The sequence below is a fragment of the Odontomachus brunneus genome, unplaced genomic scaffold, assembly GCF_010583005.1.
Source record: "Odontomachus brunneus isolate Ranch 3 - 2012 unplaced genomic scaffold, Obru_v1 Obru_scaffold_142, whole genome shotgun sequence".
Lineage (NCBI taxonomy): Eukaryota > Metazoa > Arthropoda > Insecta > Hymenoptera > Formicidae > Odontomachus > Odontomachus brunneus.
The window spans coordinates 200,665-222,838 of NW_022639592.1; the positions used below are offsets into that span (position 1 = coordinate 200,665).

The 22,174-nt window shown below is 39.7% G+C and overlaps 1 protein-coding gene across 30 annotated transcripts; it reads right to left on the reverse strand.

Annotated features, from left to right (window-relative positions):
- Nucleotides 1-1,222: 1,222 nt before the first annotated feature.
- Nucleotides 1,223-22,125, reverse strand: LOC116850335 (inositol hexakisphosphate and diphosphoinositol-pentakisphosphate kinase 2). 30 transcript variants are annotated; one of them, XM_032828491.1, is made up of 31 exons: nt 22,019-22,125; nt 21,323-21,418; nt 20,984-21,083; nt 20,798-20,905; nt 17,999-18,199; nt 17,769-17,909; nt 17,596-17,686; nt 17,277-17,443; nt 16,838-17,130; nt 16,201-16,395; nt 16,018-16,104; nt 15,757-15,945; nt 15,563-15,660; nt 15,306-15,443; nt 14,749-14,778; nt 13,747-13,981; nt 13,225-13,660; nt 13,004-13,140; nt 12,814-12,928; nt 12,490-12,729; nt 12,287-12,403; nt 11,985-12,142; nt 11,582-11,730; nt 10,298-10,345; nt 7,381-7,779; nt 5,625-5,804; nt 5,064-5,307; nt 4,778-4,869; nt 4,598-4,709; nt 3,349-3,759; nt 1,223-3,177 (listed from the first exon to the last, which is right to left on the reverse strand). In XM_032828491.1, exons 3-31 carry the CDS (start codon nt 21,014-21,016, stop codon nt 2,691-2,693), a joined length of 5,331 nt encoding a protein of 1,776 aa, XP_032684382.1. In that variant the 5' UTR covers nt 21,017-21,083; nt 21,323-21,418; nt 22,019-22,125; the 3' UTR covers nt 1,223-2,690. The 30 variants fall into 30 exon arrangements, with proteins under 30 accessions (XP_032684382.1, XP_032684381.1, XP_032684379.1 ...); XM_032828490.1 differs by having other exon boundaries at nt 20,984-21,086; XM_032828488.1 differs by lacking the exon at nt 22,019-22,125 and adding an exon at nt 21,703-21,872 and having other exon boundaries at nt 20,984-21,086; nt 21,323-21,467.
- Between the last annotated feature and the right edge of the window lie 49 nt (nt 22,126-22,174).

Sequence of the window (22,174 nt, forward strand, 5' to 3'; positions counted from 1 at the left end):
AGAACGTCGAGGGAAGAAAAAGCAGCGGCCGGCAACTCCACACCACGCAAGATCAGGTGAATCGCTCTCTCATTATTAGATATTGCCGTAGGCCGGATTATCGCGCGCTCAATATTCGTGAATCTCGTACCGCTGAGAATATGTCGAAGTAAGAAATAGTATTTCAAGGAAGCAGGATTCTGTCAGCGATGTTTACTTCTAGCGAAGCAGCCGTCACGAGAGCCTAGGAGAAAAAAACGGGAGCGCCGAGACAGACAGCGAGATGAGCCGCGAAGTCAACAACGTCTCGAGACATAACCGTCTCGAGACCGTAACACCAATAATTGCCGATTCCCGCCTGCCGAATATCGTTGGACGAGGAGAGAAGGGACGAGAATACGCGATCCTCCCGGAATCACAGCTAATCAGCCTTACCGCGACCGTCGCCGCGACCAGACAATTGCCTTGGCGTTTCGACCGGTACCGAGAGTGAGATAGTGAGACAGAGAGAGAGAGAGAGAGTGTGCGAAGTGGGCGAGGAGAGAGAGCCCGGGCGAGGGCAAGAGCGAACGAGAGAGAGAGCGAGAGCAGGAAAGAGAGCCAGCGCGAGAGAAAGAGCGGAAGCAGGAAGACGCGGACTGTCAACGTCGTCGTTGCCGCCGAGCCGAGGGCCGTCTCCGGAAAACTGTAAGACCACTCATCTGCTCCAGATTTCGTCCACTTATCGGACTTCGTGTCTCGTACCGTGTATCGTCCGCGGAGCGGCCGCGCATGTTATAAGGCTCCCAGAGGAACTGGTCCTCGGGTCTTCCTTTTTTTGTTTTGTCGCGATCCGCGTACCATCTCGCGGTTACCGATTCTTTTCATACTATCGCGCTCTTTACCGGGACGTGCGAGAGTCCCACAAATAAACGCACTGTTATCAAAGACGAGTAGGATCGCTTGCAACCTCCCCTAACCCATTCCGTCTCCGACTCAAAATCGTGTGAGCTACCGGTCCCGACGGTCCCGGGACGCGCGATTTTCGTGATAATCATCGCCTCTCGCGGCTATCGAGGTGGTGCGGCCTTTTCCGCACCTGGTGCCAAACTACCGATTACGTTTTCGTGGCGCGTTCCGGAGCCGACGGCAATTTGATGACGCGGTGGACAGGCGACCGCCTGCCGTCGCTCGCGAAATAATTTCGCGAGTCGCGTCACAAAATATATTATTTAAATATTATGAGGAAGAAAATCATTAAGCCTTTTTTACATTCTATATCTATCATTTTATTAAAACTCTCTTCCTCACGTATGATATACACGTTATGTGTATACATATGTAGCACATTGTTAGCTATTTTATAGATACTATTACTTGTTCACAGGTAACATTTCTATGAAACATGTTATACCTCCTTCCCACTCACGATTTGATCGGCTGCATGTGTAACAATACAGAGATTGTTTCTATACGCAACGTCAAACGCACGAGGTATTCTTTGGCTCGGATAAAGTCCTCCTGATCCCAGTAATCGCTATACAAAGACTAAATATCCTCGAAATGCGTGTATTTTTCGAATCTGAGAACATAGAATTTCTAATGGGATATCTTCGTTGTTCTGCGATATACTTTAAACGACACGTACATGTATTAAATTTCGCACCTTTGGTAACTATAAGGAACTAACTGTCAGCTTACAACAGCCTACAATACACAAGAACATAATATAGCATAGAGAAGTTTACATTTTTACAATTTTTTCTAAGAATAATTTTTCTCAGCATTCGTAATTGTATATCTCTTTCCACGCTTACTTATGTACTAATCCTCACCTTCAACTGAAAAACATATTTATCACATAACATTTATCTACATTGATACAAGCCTTTTTACATCTGTATCTCTCTAGAAGACAGATATGCACATAATTACGATATTTCAGACAGAAAACACGATTTTAGTCGGGAATATTAGGGTGCAATTTTTAGATCCTGATTAAAATTATAAATAGTCGCAATTACACTATTGATTTGCGTTTGTTGATCAAAAATTCCCTATTTTCAATTTCTTTTATATAGAATAAGATATATCTACACAAAGTGGTAATTTTATGCAATGTGTTGTCGTCAGAAATATATAAATTTCCCTAATATATAATTTCCCTATTATATAAATTTCAAAAATCATAAATCCATAACTTAATATCTGCCATATCTTTCTTTCTTTTTGTAAAAGATCACCTAACGTGATTACTACATACATGTTAATAAAAAATATATATTTTTTCGTGAAATAACTTACAGGGATTAATCGCTATTCCTTGAAAGATGTTAAACTGTGTGTTATATCGTACTCTCACTTAAATCAGTATCTTGTTAGATAATCTAGAAAAGGAGCAGATACGGTTTAAGTACCGCTGTTTCAAGTTTCGCTAAACGAATGGTCTTGGTCGTGTATGTTTTGATCAACTTCAACTTAGACTACTATGAAACGTCAAAGTGACTATATCGCATCCTACTAATACTTTCTGCTTAATACTTGTCTCATAATGATACAATCGACAGGAAGAATGAATTATCTTCTCTAAAATCTACAGAGCGTTATCTGTCTTCGCGATGTGTTCTATCTCGGTTCTTCTTTAACATTGTAACGCTGCCAAGTCGATGAAAATAGATCGAGAATTTTATGCAATGGAAATTGGAGGAATCAATTCGCGAGATATCATCTCTCTACTCTTCCTTCTTCTCCTCCTTAACGTCAAAACCTACGGTTACGTTCGAGTTGTCTGCGAAACTACCTGCTACAGTGAGTATCGGTTCGTCCTGCTGAGTCGCGCATTCCGACGACGACGTCGTTGGATTTAGCACGCTCAACTTCCAGTTCTCCAGATCTGCGGCCGACATAGTCGATAACGAACCCTGCTTCGAACTCATGCACTTGTAGCTGCAGCTGGGTTCGGCAGGTTTCGTTCCGACAGGCTTTGGTGCTGTGACACTCTGCGAACGAGAAAAGTTTCTGCGCTTCTGTGACGAGTGTTGGCTGCTGCTGCTCTTCTTCGAATCCTTCCGCATCATTTTGTCCGCAGCGGTGGATTTCGGCGAGTCGGACTTTTGAGGCGTGGACGGTTTCCCCTTTTCAGGCACCGCGGCAATAGTATTGTCGGTCTCTTTGATTCTGACATCACCCTGAGTTATATCCGTACTCTCCACACGAAACCTACGATTTAAAACAAACATGAGGTCACGGGATACTTTATTTTATATCAATTATGCAGAGTGAACTCCATGCATAGCTTAATCGTGTTAATTATTTTCGTTCAAAAAACTTAAAGAATTGAAAATTTAGACCATTCTTCAACCAGTACAAACAGAATTTTCTCTTGCTTACCGTCCGATTTTTTTACAGCCACCGCTTACTTTCGCGTGATTGACGTTGTCCCGTTGCTCGAATATCAATTTAACATCTTGTTTCTTTTGCTCCTCATTTTGTCTCAAAGTCAACGTATGATCTTCGTCCTCGTCAACATTGTCAGCGGGAAGATCATCGTCGCACACAGTAGTCTTCGACTGCAAGCTGTTACCGGCTGCTGCTGCCGCTGCTGCGGCCACTTGCTGCATTGCTTGCGGTATCTGCGTTATTTTGCGTATCTGACCGTCCTCGTTGCTGTAATAATCCGTATATGAGACGCTGCCGCGACTTTCTCGATTCTCTTGGTCGAGTCTCATGCAGAATTCGTTAAAATCAACGTCCAGACAAGGAGTCGTCGAGAACTTCGGCGCGTTGCTGAAAAGCTGAGCGCTACGAACGAAGAGACATAGTTTCTAGTGGTGTTATATGTTAAATACAAGGCGTGTGATAATAAGTACACTAAGACAAATAAGGCAATTAAGACACAGATAACGCCAACAACAGCATAATTATAGAACACATAAAGTTTATACTTGTTACAACATATAATTATATCGTCACAGAAAGAAAGGAAACGCATAAAGTGTTAAGGCTCCGCTATTTCTAGGGCGGTCATATTGGTTTGATGACGTCAGAAGTGAGAAATGACATACCGAAAAATAATTGCGTTTATATTAATTAAATAATTGCGTTTAATTGCGTTTTATTGCTTTATTTTTTACTTTTCTCTAAAAAACCAAATATTTTCCTAATCCTAAAATCTGTAAAAAGTATAGTAAACTCAGATATCTGGCTGATATATCACGTAGTATCGTAAAATAACTCCTGAAATAATGATACATTTTTCGGCTGTCACGGTGGTTTGACAACTGAGATATCAGCATGTATGAACACATTTAATTTCTCGATTTTCACAATGTATCACCAGTATCACAGAGTTTGCTGCACATTTTATGGCTATGAGGATCACGATAATATGCACAGTTTACGGAGCAACTGCTAAATAATGCGATAAAACGCAACTATTTTTCCGAGGTGTCAAGCGAGGTCTAACGTGAGCTTGGCCTAGTGTTAGCCAATCAGCTACGCTGACACGGCTATTTCGTGTTCTCGACACTAGGTGCCACCGTCAATTCAGGTTTTCTGCGGCGAGATAGCAGAGCCTTAAAAATAAATAAAATATGAAAAGGTAAAAACAAAAGTATGTAAAAAATATGTTGGAGCTCACCCATCGTTACTTATTAAACTTATGGACATACTGCACTCGCCGGTCGAGGTCGGTGCCGGTGACGACGGCTCGGAAGACAAGAAGGATTGCGGCTCGCTACTCCATCCTGTACCTGCGTGATAAGGATTATTTAATAAAGTCTGTTACACTCGTCGCAATTTACGTAGAATAGATATTCACTATTTGGACTAGTAGGTGATGGTAGATTCCCTCTGTCACACGCCTCTACTTCGCCCAGAGATTTGTACTGTATCGGAGTCGGTGTGATATATCTGAGGACAGGGAAACGTTGGTGTTTCATATGGAATAAAGCAAGCCCGGAAGCGATCTCACAGATACCGGGAAATTCTCTGCGGCTGGTGTAACGCTCAAGAGGAAGTTCAATTAAGTCAGCAAAAGGAACATTGAAAGCGAAAAAGTCAATACTCACGGGTGCGTGTTTGTCTTATGTAATTTCTTACGATACCTGACGGCTTCCGTGTCGGAAGAGTGATACTCGCGACTGATCCCGGGATGGCAGAGAATCGGATTGAGCGATTCGTGCGTCGAACTGGCCGGCGACGGGTGCTTAGGCGGTGATGAGGCCGGAGTGCGGAACAACGGCACGCTGGTCATCATGTCCAGGAAGGAATCCAGCTGACGTAGCGACAACGCGTTGTGAAGGGTTTCCAGTGGTCTGATAGGTGGTACTCCGCCAAAACCTTCTATCGCTTTAATAACAAAATAATGAGACGAGAAAAAAAAGAGCAAAAATAAAAGTAAGTTATTTCATGCCCTCCTCTCTTCCAATTGCTCATTTTTATCCAGTTTATTTCGCTCAATCCTTGATCGCACAGGTTCTTGTTCTTTATTATTATTTGTATCTGAGTGATTTATTCTAATTTTCAAGTTAATTTTGAATATCGTTTATTAGACTTTTGAATGGAAACTGCTTCAGGAAAATGGTTCAGTGAGTTCAACGATTGACTTGTTAATTGGACATAATCAACCGAGGCAGATGTTAGAGTCAATCTCTAGAAGTACTTACCAGCAACCGCAGACGCATGCGGCGGCACCATGTCCTTAAGATTCGGCGCGCTCGAGGAGCCGCTTATCACGGCCGTGCTGAAGAGGCTGTTCGCCGAGCCAGTGAGTTTCTTGCTGACATTGTAGCCCAACAGCTTGAAATAACTCATCTGTCCGGAGATACTGTGACGGTGGCGCCTTGCTGTGCAGGTAGGATCAGGTTGAATGAACAGAGGTCGCGTGTCTGGGGAGGAGATAAGGAATGAGGTTGGACAACGGGTAATCTGGAGGGATCAATATTGATAAACAGACTGGATGGTATTGAATGATTAGATAAACAGACTGGATGATGTTGAATGATTAAACTCGCGAGGGTTAGCAATAATACGGATGATACGGATAATGGCTGATAGTGGATGAATGTCATGAACGAATGTTATGAACGTGTTATAATGATGGTGGTTGTTGTACGTGTTGTGTCTTTGAAAGCCGCAGAAGTGGACTACGTCTGAAGCTTTACATTTCGTCACGCCAGACTCGTGCTCGTGCTCGTGCTTGTGTTCGTGCTCGCGTACCAAAAGAGGAAAGAAGAGAAACATCAATGCTGGTAAAAAGGAAAGTGTTGGCACCAGTAACGAGCAAAGCGAATCGATCACATAATGAGCCACAGAAGCATTCCCATAAACATCAATCGATGCTAATCATTAACTGATTTCCCTTTTCAGATCTCAAAAAAGAGACGGAGAATTAGTTAAGTCATTGAACCCCAATTGATGCTTATGAGAATGGTTCGTGTCGGAAAAGGAATTATTAGATGTGCAAAATTGACGGTCGCACCCATTCGAAGAGACTAATTGAGTGAATCGTGTGTGTGTGTTTGTATGCTATACTAAATTTTGTGGATGCAGGCTGCTAATTTGCCGCAATAATTTCGCCTTGCGATAAGTAGTATCTCTCAAAGCTATCATAATTCTCTACTAATAATTAACAAGAGGACACCGAACGTCGGTCTCGATCGACTCACCGCATTCATTACACAACTTTCTCTATCACAGAGAATGACACTCTGGTATAACTCCGGTAGGATCGGATTGTGACGTCTCAGACAGATCTTACGTTACGTTTGAAATATTACTAATGCCAATTTCAGAATTCTATTATGAATGCTCTTCGTCAACGAACAATGTAACATTCATTAGGTGCTTTTCATTTAGTAATATAAATTGACTCTCGAAGTGACTGCTTTTGCAGAAAATTGAGTGTGACTAGGTGTTTTCCAACTATATGACTTCCCAGATAGACAGAAGTACTCAACACAGAATGCAAACATTTAATGTATATTTTGTGATGCTGATTGCAATAGTACGTTCAAAATGTTAAAAAAAAATACGTTTATTTTAAAAAGTACTCCTTTAATATATCATAATTTTAATCAAAATAAGCAGCAATTTTCATAGTATTAGAATATTGCTGCAATATTGCCGCAATGTAATGTTCATAACATCAAATGACATCTCTGCGTACTTGTGCTAGTAATTCAGCAGAAAATATGATGAAATATGCCATCTGGGTTATGTTGACACAAATTAATTAATTAACATAGATGTTAACACCAGTTACATAAATGGCAAGCACCCGTTATTATCGATAGAATCCTCATTGACGTTGACATTGAGAGCAATCTTGCTCGCCGTAAAGCGCCCCGAAAACCCGGTGTGTCTCTGTTCCTCGAAACGGTCTTCTCTCTCGTTCTCGTCGAGAAGACCTCTCGCACTCACCGCAGATCTCGACGGACGAGAGCAGAACCGCTTCGGAGCGCGACCTTTCGTACTTCCTGCTGCAATACGACGACCGGTAAAACTCGACAGCAGGTTGCTGCTGTTGCTGCTGCTCCTGCAGCAGGATACCGCCGATCGCGATCGACGGGACGAGCAACGAGCGGGGAATGGCAAGTAGCTGTCTGTCATCGACCTTGGCCGAGACCAAGGTCGGCGTGCTGTGAAGCGTGATCGTGGGTAGTGGCGGGTCCGAAGAGGAAGAGTTCGCGGAACCTGCGTCCGACGAAACCGGCAGTTCCGGCGAGCTGTGCGACTGAGCCAGGGTCGCCGGTTTCCTCGAACACGTGGATGGTCCACGTGGCATTCGCCGATCGTCACGAGGTCCTTCCGGTTCCACGGCTGATAAGGGGAAGTACGATGCGGTGCGATGTGATGCGAGGCGTGAGGGTGCGAGACGCGTCGCGTTAATTTCGAAACGAGCCAATTAACAACAGGGGTTGTGCAGTACAGCATTCGGGATAATGGTGTAGAGAGAGAAAGAGAAAGAGAGAGAGAGAAAGAAAGAGAGAAAGAAAGGAAGGGAGAAAACAAAAGAGAAAAGAGCCGATTAAAGAACCCATTTATCAACGAAGCTGAAGAACAGGACGAATCTTTGGATTTGTGACATTTCTTTCCCTTGCTTCGCACGACTTCGGGAGACTCTTCTCTCATCGTTGACGAGATACTGATTAAAATGAACAATTCTGATATGTTGCCTTCGTACATATGTAGCATAAGTCGCCAAAACTTGACGAGAGACTGGAAGACTTTATTTTTAAAAGTCTTGGTAGACTCTTAATAAGCAATAATAGTTTTATCTCATGTGTCCCCAGTGAACAGCAACTAACAGTAACATTATCAATATTATAATTTCCCACTCAACAATATATATAACTGTTACACACGTTATGTCGTATTTATATTGTTGAGTAGGTAATTATAATATTGACGTTACGTCACTGATAGTTGATGTACACTGGCGTGGTTAAGAGAAGGAAACTGAACAGCAAGTAGAAATGCTACATCATACTTGGTGCTCGCGTAAAGATTCGCCGAGGAAGAAATGAAGTAAACTAAGGAGTGAAAGAGTATACCTTCGATCGTTCACGCATAGTAGCGAGTATATATACGTCGGACTCGTTGGGTACGCGCACACCACACAACAACCGTGGCACACGATAGCCATGCAACCAGTAAGCCAACCAAACCACACGACACGACTTTGACATATAGATCAGCCTCGTTACGCAGACACTCATTAGATTGCCGAAGCTCTAACGGCATTAGTTATACACGATCGTCACGACAATGACATGAGAGGATACGTTGGTGCGTTGTCGGTCTCATTCTCGGATCGTCCCTTTCTGATCGTCCTTATGAATACGAGTTACGTGTATGAGTGAAACATATGGGAATGCTACGTGGCTCACGTCTACAAGTCTAAGCTGTCTCTACCTGGTAAGAGAAGATATCGCAATGAGAGGCTCTTGAAAGAAGCTTGTCGTGACTGATGAGAGTCGAGTGCGAAGAAACACAAACGTGTATGATAACGATAATGAACTCGAAAAAAATAAAATAAAAAAAGTCAAATAAATTAGACAGAGATTCGTGAGAACGGTGGAAATTACGTTCACCGGGCGAAAAGTTTGACAATGCGGTTCGCAAGTGTGAGAAATCACGCACGAATGACGCGCGTCTCCTGCGCGTCGAATGTTCGGCAAGAATCGACCGTGAGGACGAGTCGCGTGAATCACGTGGAGCTTTGATGATTTCTCATGTAGGATATCGAGGATATGTTGGAGGACGACTGAATGGGTCACACTACAGTGACGTTGTGTGAGTCAGACAGCCGTCGCGTATACAGATTAGTTGGCTTCCACGCGCACAACTATCGCTGAGCAAAGAGTTATTTCAACTGAACCATCGTCACCTACTTCGGCTTTTTGGCAAAGTAACACGATCTCTCGTCTAGACTATATGAAACAAGATTCACATTAGACTTTTCCGGATAGTGTTCATCTCACCGGATCGACTTAACCAGACTGTGTTCTGTACTTGATCCGGTTGTTTCTTCCTTTATTTTCTACTACACACGCTCGAGAGACGCCGATTTCTCTTTCCACTAATGCAGCACGTGCAATACATTTTTCCTTTGCTTTTCTTTGCTTTTTGCAGGACTGATTAAAGTAAAAATCGATACAAGGTACACAATCGTCACGAACTAACTAACTAACGTATCGTGAGTAAAAGAACTCAGGACAAAATGTAGGAAGAAAGTAATTCCACCGAGGGAGGGATCAGAGAGTACTTGCTACGAGATACGTGTGACAGGAGTGTGGCAGTCGGCGGTTACTTTAATCAGCATTTCGTAATACCAACTATGTGCATATAAAGCGCATTCCGGGTACCGATACAGATTCAACGATTATGCACTCTAATTGCAACGAAAATCGAGATACTGCTTTACGTGGCAGTCAAAGAAAATAGTTGATCTACGTATGTGTGACGGAATGGTAACGTACAAAAACAAAAATACAAAATCACTACAGCGTATTTCTGATTAAACTGTAATTACAAAATCAAACGGAGAATTCTCCAAAATATATCAATGAATAAACGCTGAGTGCACTGAGAGAGAGAAAGACGTACCAATGGCTAATTGATAATTATTTCATTGCAACGTGTGCATAAGAAACTCTTGAGGTATTGAAACAAAAAGAACAAAATCGTACTCTGATAACAAGAAGAGGATACACAATAATCCACTTGGATTACAGCAAATAAAAGGAAAAAAGGGCTATGAAAAAATCATATTGAAAAATTCATGTGCATTATCTCGAAGAGTCATCTGCAGAAATCGGTAACCAATAAAACATACCTTCCTTGTTGACCGCGTCCAAGCTCTGATACTGCAGCTTGTCCGCAGCTACAAAAAGAGACAGCAGAACACAGAAAAGAGCATTGTGGCGATGTTCCACCATCAATTTTCAATTGCCAATAATTAGCCAATAAAAGCGCTACCTAATTGCCCTGATGCCTTTAACGTTAATATATATGTGCATTAAATATAATTGCATCTGCGCTCGCGCGTGAGATAGTGTATCATGTTCGAATAAAAAGGAAAGATATCTCTCTGCTGCTCTTAATTGCGCATACCAAAGTACCGTTCATTGTCATGCACAGTATTCCGTAAAAAATGTTACGAATATTTATACGATAATCCAATTTCTACTCTGGCTCATTCAGTAAAATTTAAAGTCATTCAAGTAGTGAGAGGCCATTTGTAAGTTTTGTAAAGTGTGCTTTCGTCTTGATGTATATCCAAGAGTATGTGCATCAATATATTCCGTAAATAACTGATTAGGAATAATACCGATGTCTCGTTGTAAATTGTTCAAAACCTGTTCTATTCCGACAATCTGGAACGGAATGTTTCGAGAAATCGAATACATCAAGATATACAAATTTCAACCTCAATGTAATCTTTCAGCACGTCAATCGATATGCTCATATGTCGAGAATAGAATTTATCGTGACAGAATATAGTTCGACGATATGAAGCTGCTACATAATAATTCGGAAGATAACATACGGCATTCATATGTAGCTATACTAGAAATATCGACAGCTGTATTGGTGCGATCACGGTGACACGTATATATGTATAAGGAAAATCCGAGATATGTAATAATTAATAGTTACACAATATATACCATGCACAAACTATCAACGTGTTAAGGATACCGTACGCGTACAAGTCTATGCACACGTATACATTTGTATCTGAACGTGTACGTACACGTGTGTACATGTATGTACAGGATGTTGCACTTACATACAGGTCAGTATGACGGGTTGCCTCGTCTGCAGGCATGCTTTCTTTCCTATGAAGTTTACTGCGTTTAATTGCGCGCGTGACAATTTCGCCAAGGTCTACTATGACACGATACGCGCGCCTGCCGATGAGGCAACCCGTCGTACTGACCTGTATGTAAATGTAACATGTACATGTAAGTGGAGTAGACTGCTTTGTTAATATCGAGAAAAATCTCTTTAGGCCGATATCGCCGGTTTATTAGCGACGCATCCTTCACACTTACATAACTTATCGCAAATCCGTTCACCGACGTGGAAAACCTGCGAGGCGTCGAGGTGCACTTACCTTTCTCCGATTTCTCTTGCCGCTGATGGTCGTAGCTTCGCGCGCGCGGCTCGACGATAGTTCCCACTTCTCTGCTTCGCCGTTGACGTTGACTCGCCGCCAACTGACTACCAAGTCTAGCTGCTTCATGTCCGGCCACTGTTCTGGCACTACGCGAATCGCAAGAGAATCAAACCCTTATTCTCTATTATTTTACTACATTAATAATAAGGGAACACACTATTCTTAAAAGAAATATTAGAATAGATCCTTAGACACACGTAAAACTGGAAGAAATACATAAAACCACTAAGAACCAGCGTTCGGATGGACCGTTATTAGCAAACATAATTAATTAGATAATGCATTGTTTTCACAAATAATAACATTTCAAAAGAATCAGGTGTGAGCGAATTAAACAAACCTGATGGGAATCGGAGCCGAGCTCTGTAGAAAGCCGCTATCGTACGGCTCGTCCATCATGTTCGGGTCTAGATCCATCATATCGATCCCGCGACTGGTTGTCGGGCTGTCTAGCATAGAATCCACAGCGTCGGTTTCCATTAGCGACGGAGGCGTGTCCTGAAAGTATTGTTTACTTACTACATTGAGAAAATATTGAGATCAAAACTATTTATAACTTTAATACATTTGTTACCGAAAGTTCAATTACACTAATGCAATCACGCGTATGCTGCTTCGTAAAATGACTAAAATGTAACTCACGGTTTGCACCACAGGATTCACTAGGTCATCCTCCATAATCCCTAATTCTGCGTCTTCCTCCTCTATTCGAGTACTACACTGCGACGTAGTATCCTGACCGGAACCACCGCTCTCCCCCTTAAAAAAAAATAACCAATATGAAATATATTTGTCCGTATTACTTTCGACGCGCATCTACCGGTTAACGTAGAATCTGCACTTACCATATTATGACTGCTTTCATTGCGCGAATGTGGCCTGAATCCAGGTCCAGGCGGCAGGTTCTTCTGTACGCAGCAGTTGACGCCAGGACTGAAGTGTAACTCGACGTGAAAACGCTCTTCGCTGCTCGGGTCCTTGGTGGGATCTTCGTATAACATCACGACAATCTGCGACATGTAGTTCAATTCTGAGACCATACTAACGTATTCCATCGCGCGTCGCCACTGTTCATCTTTTACCACCTGTAATTGATTCGTTATAAATCAGCGAAACGAAACGCAAGATAGTCTTTTCTCTTCAACACAACGTGAGACACAATCGCTTACATCGAGTAAACCACCGTAACGCAATACGGTAAGTAAGGAATGTACATGACTCTCGCTCGTAAAATACAACCTCGTACGAACATGACGTCCAGGACTCGAAACACCGTGGGAATATCTATAAATTATTAATTGTATATATCACAAACAAAAGCGAGAATTTGCATTCTTTATAAATAGGTAATTGTTATACCTTGGATTAAGCCTGTTAACTGTCTCTTCTCCGGATTCTTCAATATTTCGTTGTAGGTCGGCTCGTATCTTTTTCAACAAAGGTGTACATATTCCTTGACCAATGGTCAGTTTCTCTTGCACCGTCAAACCGTATTCCTGTGTATTAATATGATGTAATTTATGTAAAAGAAACTAGGAAAGCTAAAGAATTATTACGGATAAAAAAGAAAAGCATTGTACCTGAGGGATCACTATGTCCGCTAAAGATTTGGCATATGTATACAATTCCTCCGCGTGCTCAAACTGTAATGTATGATTATTGTGCTGCAGATCGTACTTTATGCAGTCGTAAATGTCGGGAATTTTAGATATGTCGAAACGCTTCTGCTTCGTGTAAAAATCCTTCTCTATTTTTCCCCAACGACGTCCCATTAGCTCCCAAGTTTCACCATGATAGAGTATCGCGTCCTTCGTCTTCAGATCTTCCTTCTTGATACGTACGATGTCCAGGAGCTTCTGAATCAAAGCGTGGACATGCTGACAACATCGGACTGGATTCTTGACGAAGTCCAAAGCGGCGTTAATGCTCAACGCGTTTCCTGGATTGATCTGCTCGCGATCTTCGCGAGTGAACTCTCTGTTCTGTTGCAGTAGCTCATGCAAACGGGTCTTTACCCTGCAATCAAAATAAATATTGAATGTATTGAATGATAATTCTAATCTAATGTAACGTCTTAACAATAATAATAACGACGATCTTACATGTTTTGATATTTGCTACTGTCGCAGTCGTTGTCCAGCAGACCATTGGTGTTCGCGCTCTTCACCATTTGCACGAGGATGGGCGTCAATTCTCCTTCCAACGCGAGTAATCCTTTTGCGAATGCCGCTGCGGTCATCTGGACACGTCCCTCGTCACTGGCGTATATCTTCAAATCATGGCGAAATGTGGAATGCAAGCGTAACAAGCCTAGTCCTTGCGCACCTGCATATTCACCTATATTTATACAAGGAAAGTGGTATCAACACGATGAAAAAGTACATCGAGAAACACGATAACGGTAATAGAACACAACGACATGAAACAATCGAAAAGTTACTCGGAAAACTGCTATCAGAATGACCTACGTTCTCGTATCAGGATCATTAGGGATATATATTGTCATAAAAAATGCATTATTACTTGCATTAAACGACGTTATTAACGTCTTACCGCAAACGTAAGGGATTACCGTAAGAAGCTTTTCATGTCTTTGAATGATTTAGAATTTACCTTGTAGCTCCTGGGATTACGGTTTTAACGAAAAGATTACCTCTCCACGTCAATCTGCTGTATTGTATTGTACAGCACGTGCACGACGTCTTTCGTATGAAAACGATAAAATAACATTTAATGTGTTTCTGTAGTGTTTGTAGTGCCATAAAAATTAAGTTAACAAAAACATTCATCGAAACGCAGAAAGAAGCATGTAGCAAGAGATGGATGAGAGAGATGTGCGCACGTGTGTATGTATATATATGCGTGTGTAGTACGTATACAGTGCTATAAAAAACCATGCCACTCATTTACGCTGCGACAACTCGACTTCTCGCCGAATCGAGCGGCAGCACGAAGCATTCAAAAATAAAGAGAAATTACAAAGTGTTCAGTGTACTCTTACTGTTTGCGCCGTTGTCTTTATAACATCGCTATTTCTAAGAACAGCAATACAATCTACTATGAGAACTATAAGAAGTAAGCGTGGATCGTAAATAAAAGGTTACCGTGGTTTGGTAACATCTCTGATTCTTCCTCTGAAATAACATTTGAGATTACCGATAAATTATCCTGTACATACGACTCCTGTACATAATTACTGCATTTTACTACCAACTACTAATTACGATATGATTGCCAATATAGTCGTTAGTGCCAAAGTGGTTTGCTACACTGGCAGTTTTATTCGCGCATATAGATCAACTCAATATTAGTTACTCTCGTTTCAAGAATTCTCGAGTCTCTAACAAGATACAGTATGAGACATTCAAATCAATTGCATTAGATTGCAATTCGATCTCGCAATGTGTTGATCTTAAAGCCGTCCAAAATTTGCACGTTTCCTCAGCATCTCGCAAGGTAATCTTGATACAAGTAACAATAACGTTAATTGAAAGCCGCAGAGGCTTCTAGACAGTGATCAAATTAGGTAATCCAGACGTATTACGGACGAGTCCAGACAAAGTTCCACTAACAGAGGATAAATTACTGTAGAAGTGATCTTCAATGTTGTGTAAGAAACTTAAAAGCGAGCATGGCAAGCATATGAACATAAGATACGAACCACTAAGGTGTCTACCTTGACCACCGGGGTACATGCAACGGAATATGCGTCCTAACTCTTCCGCCTGAATACGTCCAGCCGGCGTCAATTCACCGCCCCACTTCAATATCAAAACGAGAGATGGTTCGCCCAGTCGATCTGGAAGAAAAAAAAGAGTGGAGAGGCGCGTGTCCTGATACACACACGTTGAAATATATTACATGACTTTCTGCTATTAGACAGCCATGTAAAATAGTGAAAAAGTGAACACGCCATACTGAGATCGTTACCGTCGTCGGAAGAACTTCCCCGAGGTCGTCCCCGAGGTTGATACTTCATTTGGACCTTACGATTTATACCGGAGAAATGTCCGTACCTACGATAAACATTTAATAATTTTATTGTGAGTTTATAGTTGATTAATAACAATTATGCAATTGTATTCACGTTATAATTGCTCCTTGACACGCACATTTCCAACACACTCTTGAGTTGTTCCAGTTTCCCTTGCTTTTCCTCCAGCTCGGGTCCCGCTGCACGGTGCTGTATTTCCGCCAGTAGACTACGCGCCGTATCGAGAATTTCCTGTAACTGCTTGGGTCGCTTCAACTTCACATGACCATGTTTATAGCCATCGTACTTTGCAAATATCTCAAAGAATCTATGAGATGTAATATTTATATTTAATTTGTGCAATAAAAATACCGCTATTTTCCGGATATTCTGTACTCACTTCGGATGGCGTACTTCTACTTTCATCTTTTGCTTTGGAGTTCTGTCGCCATGTCTGATAACCGCCACAACGCAGCGCAATTCCATCCTAAATTAATATTAAATTTGAACAACGAATAAAAATCATGTATACGAAATAGCGATATTTTCGCTTGTGCGAATTCTAACTTGCAATTGTACTAACATTTTACCAAATGTAGTTGGCACGATGGGAGGATCATCCAACTGAAAGGGCACGCTCCATGGAATATGCAATGTTGGAGCCAATTCCCTCAGTATCATATTTCCCAGAATCTTGGCACAGTCATCGTAATACTTATTCGAATTCTTTACAAAACTAAATCCATTTACATCGCATACGAACGACTGTCCATTCGCTCTACAAATAAAACAATATTCGTGCTATACCAATCACATAATAAATCTCGAATCACTCACGCGAATCGCGATATATTCACGGATAGACACTAGTGTCAAACCCGTTTCCTGACTAGTCGATTCACGTTGACGCAGGAAGAATCAAGGTTACATGTACAGTTATATGTAACACGATATGCGCTCTAGAGTAACATCGATAACCACATCGGACACAATCACGAATGCTTCAACGTATATATTACCGTGCCACATCGCATCGTCGTATTATATATAGATTAAATACTTGAAATTTCTTTTTTGCATATAAGAAATTTCTTGCAATACACGAAGCATGTGTACGCGTGTTACCGTTTAAAATAAACTTATTATAAAAGAAAGTAGACCTCTCCCTATATATATAATTATTCATGTTAATACAGATTATATCATTAAACGATTTTTACCTCAGCAAGTCGAAACCACACACCGTTTGCTTGAAGGCCAAACATACTTTTCTGCTAATAAGTTTTTCGACGTTACTCAATATCACCGGATAACGAATCTCTTTGCCCTCCGAGTCTCTCTCGACTTTGCCATCGAGAGCTGGACTCTTTCTCGCCTCGGCATGTGCATAGTCAGGTCCCACGGTATAAACTTTAACGTCAGTACCATCGGTAGGCATAAAATCTTCATAGATATACGAACCAGTCTTACGAACACGAGACTCCGGAGAATATACACTACTACGACTACCTATCTGTATAATGAAAAAATACGATAAGTGTATGCAAGTTTGGGTTTTTTGTGTAAGAAAATAATATACATGGACATTTATATTTCTAAACCTGCATGTATAAAGCATTTTATATCTTATTTGTTAGAATGTAAGATTATTATATGTACCTTTCTAAATAATCTCTGACTGCCTCCACCCGCAGAGGTGGGATAATAAATATAAATATTATGATCTTCAGCAGACACCGGTTTTTCCACAAAAGGTTTGTTAAAAGTAATACCATTCACTTCCACATGATCCTCCGACTCCACCAATTCATGATCTGAAAAAGATTCTGCATTCTGCATATGTCAAGATTAAATATGCAACAAAAGAGCTTTCTGAACTTATCTAGGTGCACCGTTGTTATTCTATTGAACATTAAATTGTGGTGAACTGAGTGTTTTTACGGTGCTTTTTACAACGCAACAAATGAATTTTACTTACGTTTCGGATCTGGTGAGTCCCTGTCGAGAACGGCGTACCGTGGAATCTCGATACCTTCGCTCTCCAGTATGGCATAAACTCTCCTGCGATCCTGTATGAATAATCATTCTTGTTTACATATGATTTATGAGGAAAAAAGATAGTAACATCTGTAATATCAACGATCTCTCTACCTGGATATCATATTGCATCGGAAGATTATTAATGATAAATGGATTACGTAAATTCGCATAGTTTATAGCCTTATCGAGTGGGAAGCCTTTACTGTGGAAACTTATCAAGCAGTCAACTACAGGCCAATCTTCCACGGGTTCCTGTAACCAAGCGAAAACAATGAAAAAAATATATATAAAATAAAAATTTGAAAGCGTTAGAGCACAAGAGCGTAAAAGGAATGTACTACCTTTAGTATCACATCTTCCGGAAACACAACAATTTTGATATATTCAAATTCCTCGAGCCTTGTTAAAATTTCTTTCATCGGTTTACTCTGCGATTTCTTCGCCATCGCGCATACCCCAACCAAGACTTGTTTTCCCTCCCCTTCCACGTCGCTGCCGCCCATATAAGCATCATCGTTGCTGCACCCTTCTGACAGTTCAGGCTAGAAGATAAAATAGGTGATAAACAACAATTGCTCCAGAAGATGTACATTGTTGTGCGTGTGCAAGATCATACATCATACATGATGACACTTAATATTTTTTTTATACATATATATATAACAAGTAACAAATAATTATAAGATAAACATAGATTTTGAAATTAAATTCACTACCACGCACGCCTTTTCTTCTGAGAAATTAATGATAACCCAATTTTTAAAAAGTACAGAGAAGTTTACAGCTTTATATTCTTATATTATAAATGAATATGCAGTTTCTACACTCCGATATGTAATAAGCAGCGATGAGAGAAGATCATAAAATCTCCAAGCTAAGTAGTGCTCACCCAGTATGCCTTAAGGCAGGACAGAAATCTGGGCTTGTCGTCGGCATTTCTTTCAGGGCAATTTTCATTGCAAACCCTTGTATGATTACTCATTATACTCTTTAGCTTGAGCTTTCGATAAGTAAGTTATACGTTGATCGCATACGTTATCGCCTACATAGAAAGGTAATACGTATCAAGCAACAAAGCGTGAAAACATATGAGTTTGAAAATGAGACTTCACTCAGTCTCTCTTTGAATTTGTGATTCAGCATAAATTCTCATCTACACATTCTCATTTCCACATTCTCTTTTCCTGTATACTTTTATTATTTTTCACTACAATCCGAAAATATATGAGAAGTATGATATCAGTCATGCAGCTGACAAGTTAAACGAACAAGCCAAGGAAAATGAAATTTTCCTAACCACTGTAATAAAAGAACCGAAAAATTGTTATAAGAAAATAAAGATTACAAGCTGAAGAAATAAAATGTAATAAAACCTATTTAATCATTTTATTAACTTGTAATAACTGTATGGTAAGTAAATGAAAGAAATACCCTATTTCTAGTTAAAAATTTGTAGGATGTTTTTGTGATTAAGTATCTGATAAGCTATCACGAAAAATTTAGTAATATTTTTTCTTTATTATTTTTTTTAACTTGTAATATTTTCCATAGATGTAGTTTCCACAACTAACACATTAAAATTTATAACTTAAAACTTTCATTATATATGTGTAGCCTCATGAGAATTCTTGAAATATTCTTTCTATTACATTTTAATCAATTGTTAGTTCTGTGACCAATTAAATATATGTTTCATACATATTACTGAACATATATCGCCTATGATACGATTACATAAGATAATGTACAGAGTTAATTAGAAATACATTACAGTATTACATAGTACACATATCATCACAAACATATACTTCTACCTTGAGATTAGATATTATTCTCATGTATCCATACTAAAATTTAAATATCTATTGTACTGACAGTATATTTGCCTGATAACAAGCACTAAATTTAGTTGATATTACTTAAAGACTCTACAATAGTGATAAGGAGATAAAAAAAAGACAAAATATCAATCCTACTCTTTAGTGGCATTCAAGGTTATTATTGTAACTATCATAGTAAAACTCAGATATTGGATAGCATGCTTAAAAACCTCAAAATAATATGAGACTATGTGATACTAGTGTTCTAATAGAATATAAAATTTAATATCCAATAAGATGAAATGTTTAACCAAGATTTGATTTTCATGCACTGTTATGGAATAATATATAATAAATATATTCTACGTAATAGAACAAACTTTACAAAGTTGTCACATTGTTACCAGCCTAAGTAATTAGATATAATTCTGTTGATATTAGTTACTATCAGTATAACTAGCATTATTTTTATCTTCATTTAATCTCTAAACACACACAGTGGACAATCTCTACACTCTACATGCTCACTGTAAAATTTAATATTAATTTGTATGTCATATGCATATATACCATTCGTGCTCGAATACTTTGCCTTATAATTTCAATTAGGTAAATTCCTGTCTGCCCAAACATCATGAAGACTCAAGATTTATGTTTACAGCGATTACATTCACACATTCCATAGATAGAAACGCTTATTAACCTAAAATATATATACTGCAAATAATGCCTACGATTGACTTGATTTTTTTAAAACTTTTTATATAAGGATATATGCTTTGAGTCACTTAAGCATTAATATTTAAGTAATGTTTTAGCAAGAATTCTTTAAGTAGTTATTTAACAACTTTTTATGAATCATAACTACTACTGTCGTTTTAGAAACGCGAGAATACTGTAAATAAACATTGGTTGATCATTTATATTTTTAAATACAGAAAATATATCTACATACCATGTAAACCACACATACATAACATATATTTCTACTACATTTCTAACCTCCAAATTATCAATTTCAGTATCTTGCAGATGAATACAAAGTGGCACTTTTGTAAACACAAAACATAAAAGTGTGTAAATTCCAAACTCTATATTTATCTAATGCTATTTGTGATAGATTATCAGATACAAATCAATTGTAACAATTATGAATATAACTGAGCTGAAAATATTTGTTTTACATCTATAAAATATTACATGTAGTATATGCTTTAATTAAAAATAGAGGATACATTTCCAAAGTTTGCATTGTATTATTCCCCTGGACATGCATGAATTCTGCTTGCAATCAAATTTGACAATAAAATACAGACTCACCCTTTTAGACGAACGATAGATGGAAGGTATAACAGCACCTACTATGGGTGGTTGTACTGTATTTATATCTCCTATGTAGAACATTGGTCTGCTTGCATTCTTGAGACCCTGTAAGAAAAATTTTGTAAGAACCTTGACACATCATGACTTTTTTTGTATGTATCGCACTGTTGTAATCTTGCTTACCTGGTAACCATGTTCCAGTTCAGTGTAAGACATGTCAGATCAGGTTTCATTGATAAAAGAAACAACAATGTTGTATGCTCGAGCTAGACAATGTGACACACTGCTGAAATCATTGTATCATCACATTAACCCAGTATCAATTTTACACCAATATCGAGTACAGCAATATACATTATCGAGTATAATTAAGAATGCGACATGTACGAACAGTTCACAAATTTATAAATTATTTCATTTTGCTCTCTTATCTCTCTTATCTAACTTCTTTTCTCTCACGTGAATTCTCGCATATGTTCACGAAACAGCGATCTTCCTCTAGCTGCTCTGAACGAAACGCACCTTTGTTTGCCAGTCGTATTTTATTTGACGCGTTGTGTCCTCAGTAAATCGTGTTAAACAAGATTATGCGGCAATGTTTGTACACACGTAAGCGACCTAAAAGAACAACGATGGCATGTGGCGCAAGATGTTCTCTGTTTAGGACCTACCAAGAATAACGTTTACAATCGCGATGACTAATTAATGTCGTTGTAGCAATACAACTAGTGAGCAGAGATTCAGCGATATTCAATATTTAATCGCATTTAAAAATCAGTAAAACGCTATTGCACGATTAAGTCGCGGGTCATGTCGACAGCGTCGTCAGAAATTGCGTACAAAACACTCGTGAATTCGCAGACGATTTACGGACAAACGCAAGTGAATCGAAGTATACTCACAGATTACGACGAAAGTACAACTCGCGGTACCGGTGCTCGCGCACGATTCGTAATATGACACGAAACGCGCGATTCACAATGAAAGTTTAAATTCGCGTATACTTTGGCGTCAATTAATTCGCGGACATGTTGCCGAAATCGAATCTCGAAGAGAAATGGAGGAGGGAAGGAATCCTGGCTCGGCGCGAATCGAACATCCGGTTCGTCCTTTCTGTCGGCCAAATATTCTCATTGTCAAAATTCTGTTTCTTCTCATTTTTATTCAAACCTATATTTTTATTGGTAAACTTTTGTATCATATGATCATGTTATTTACCTTGCGTTCTACCTGTTACATACGGTACGCATTTACGGCTAGGAGTCGTCAGGGCAACTCTGAATCATGATGCGCGGTTCGATGTAAAATTACCTAACTTCAGACGGGAAGATGACGTGACAACAGCGGTAATACAGGTGAGTTCAGGCGGGAAAC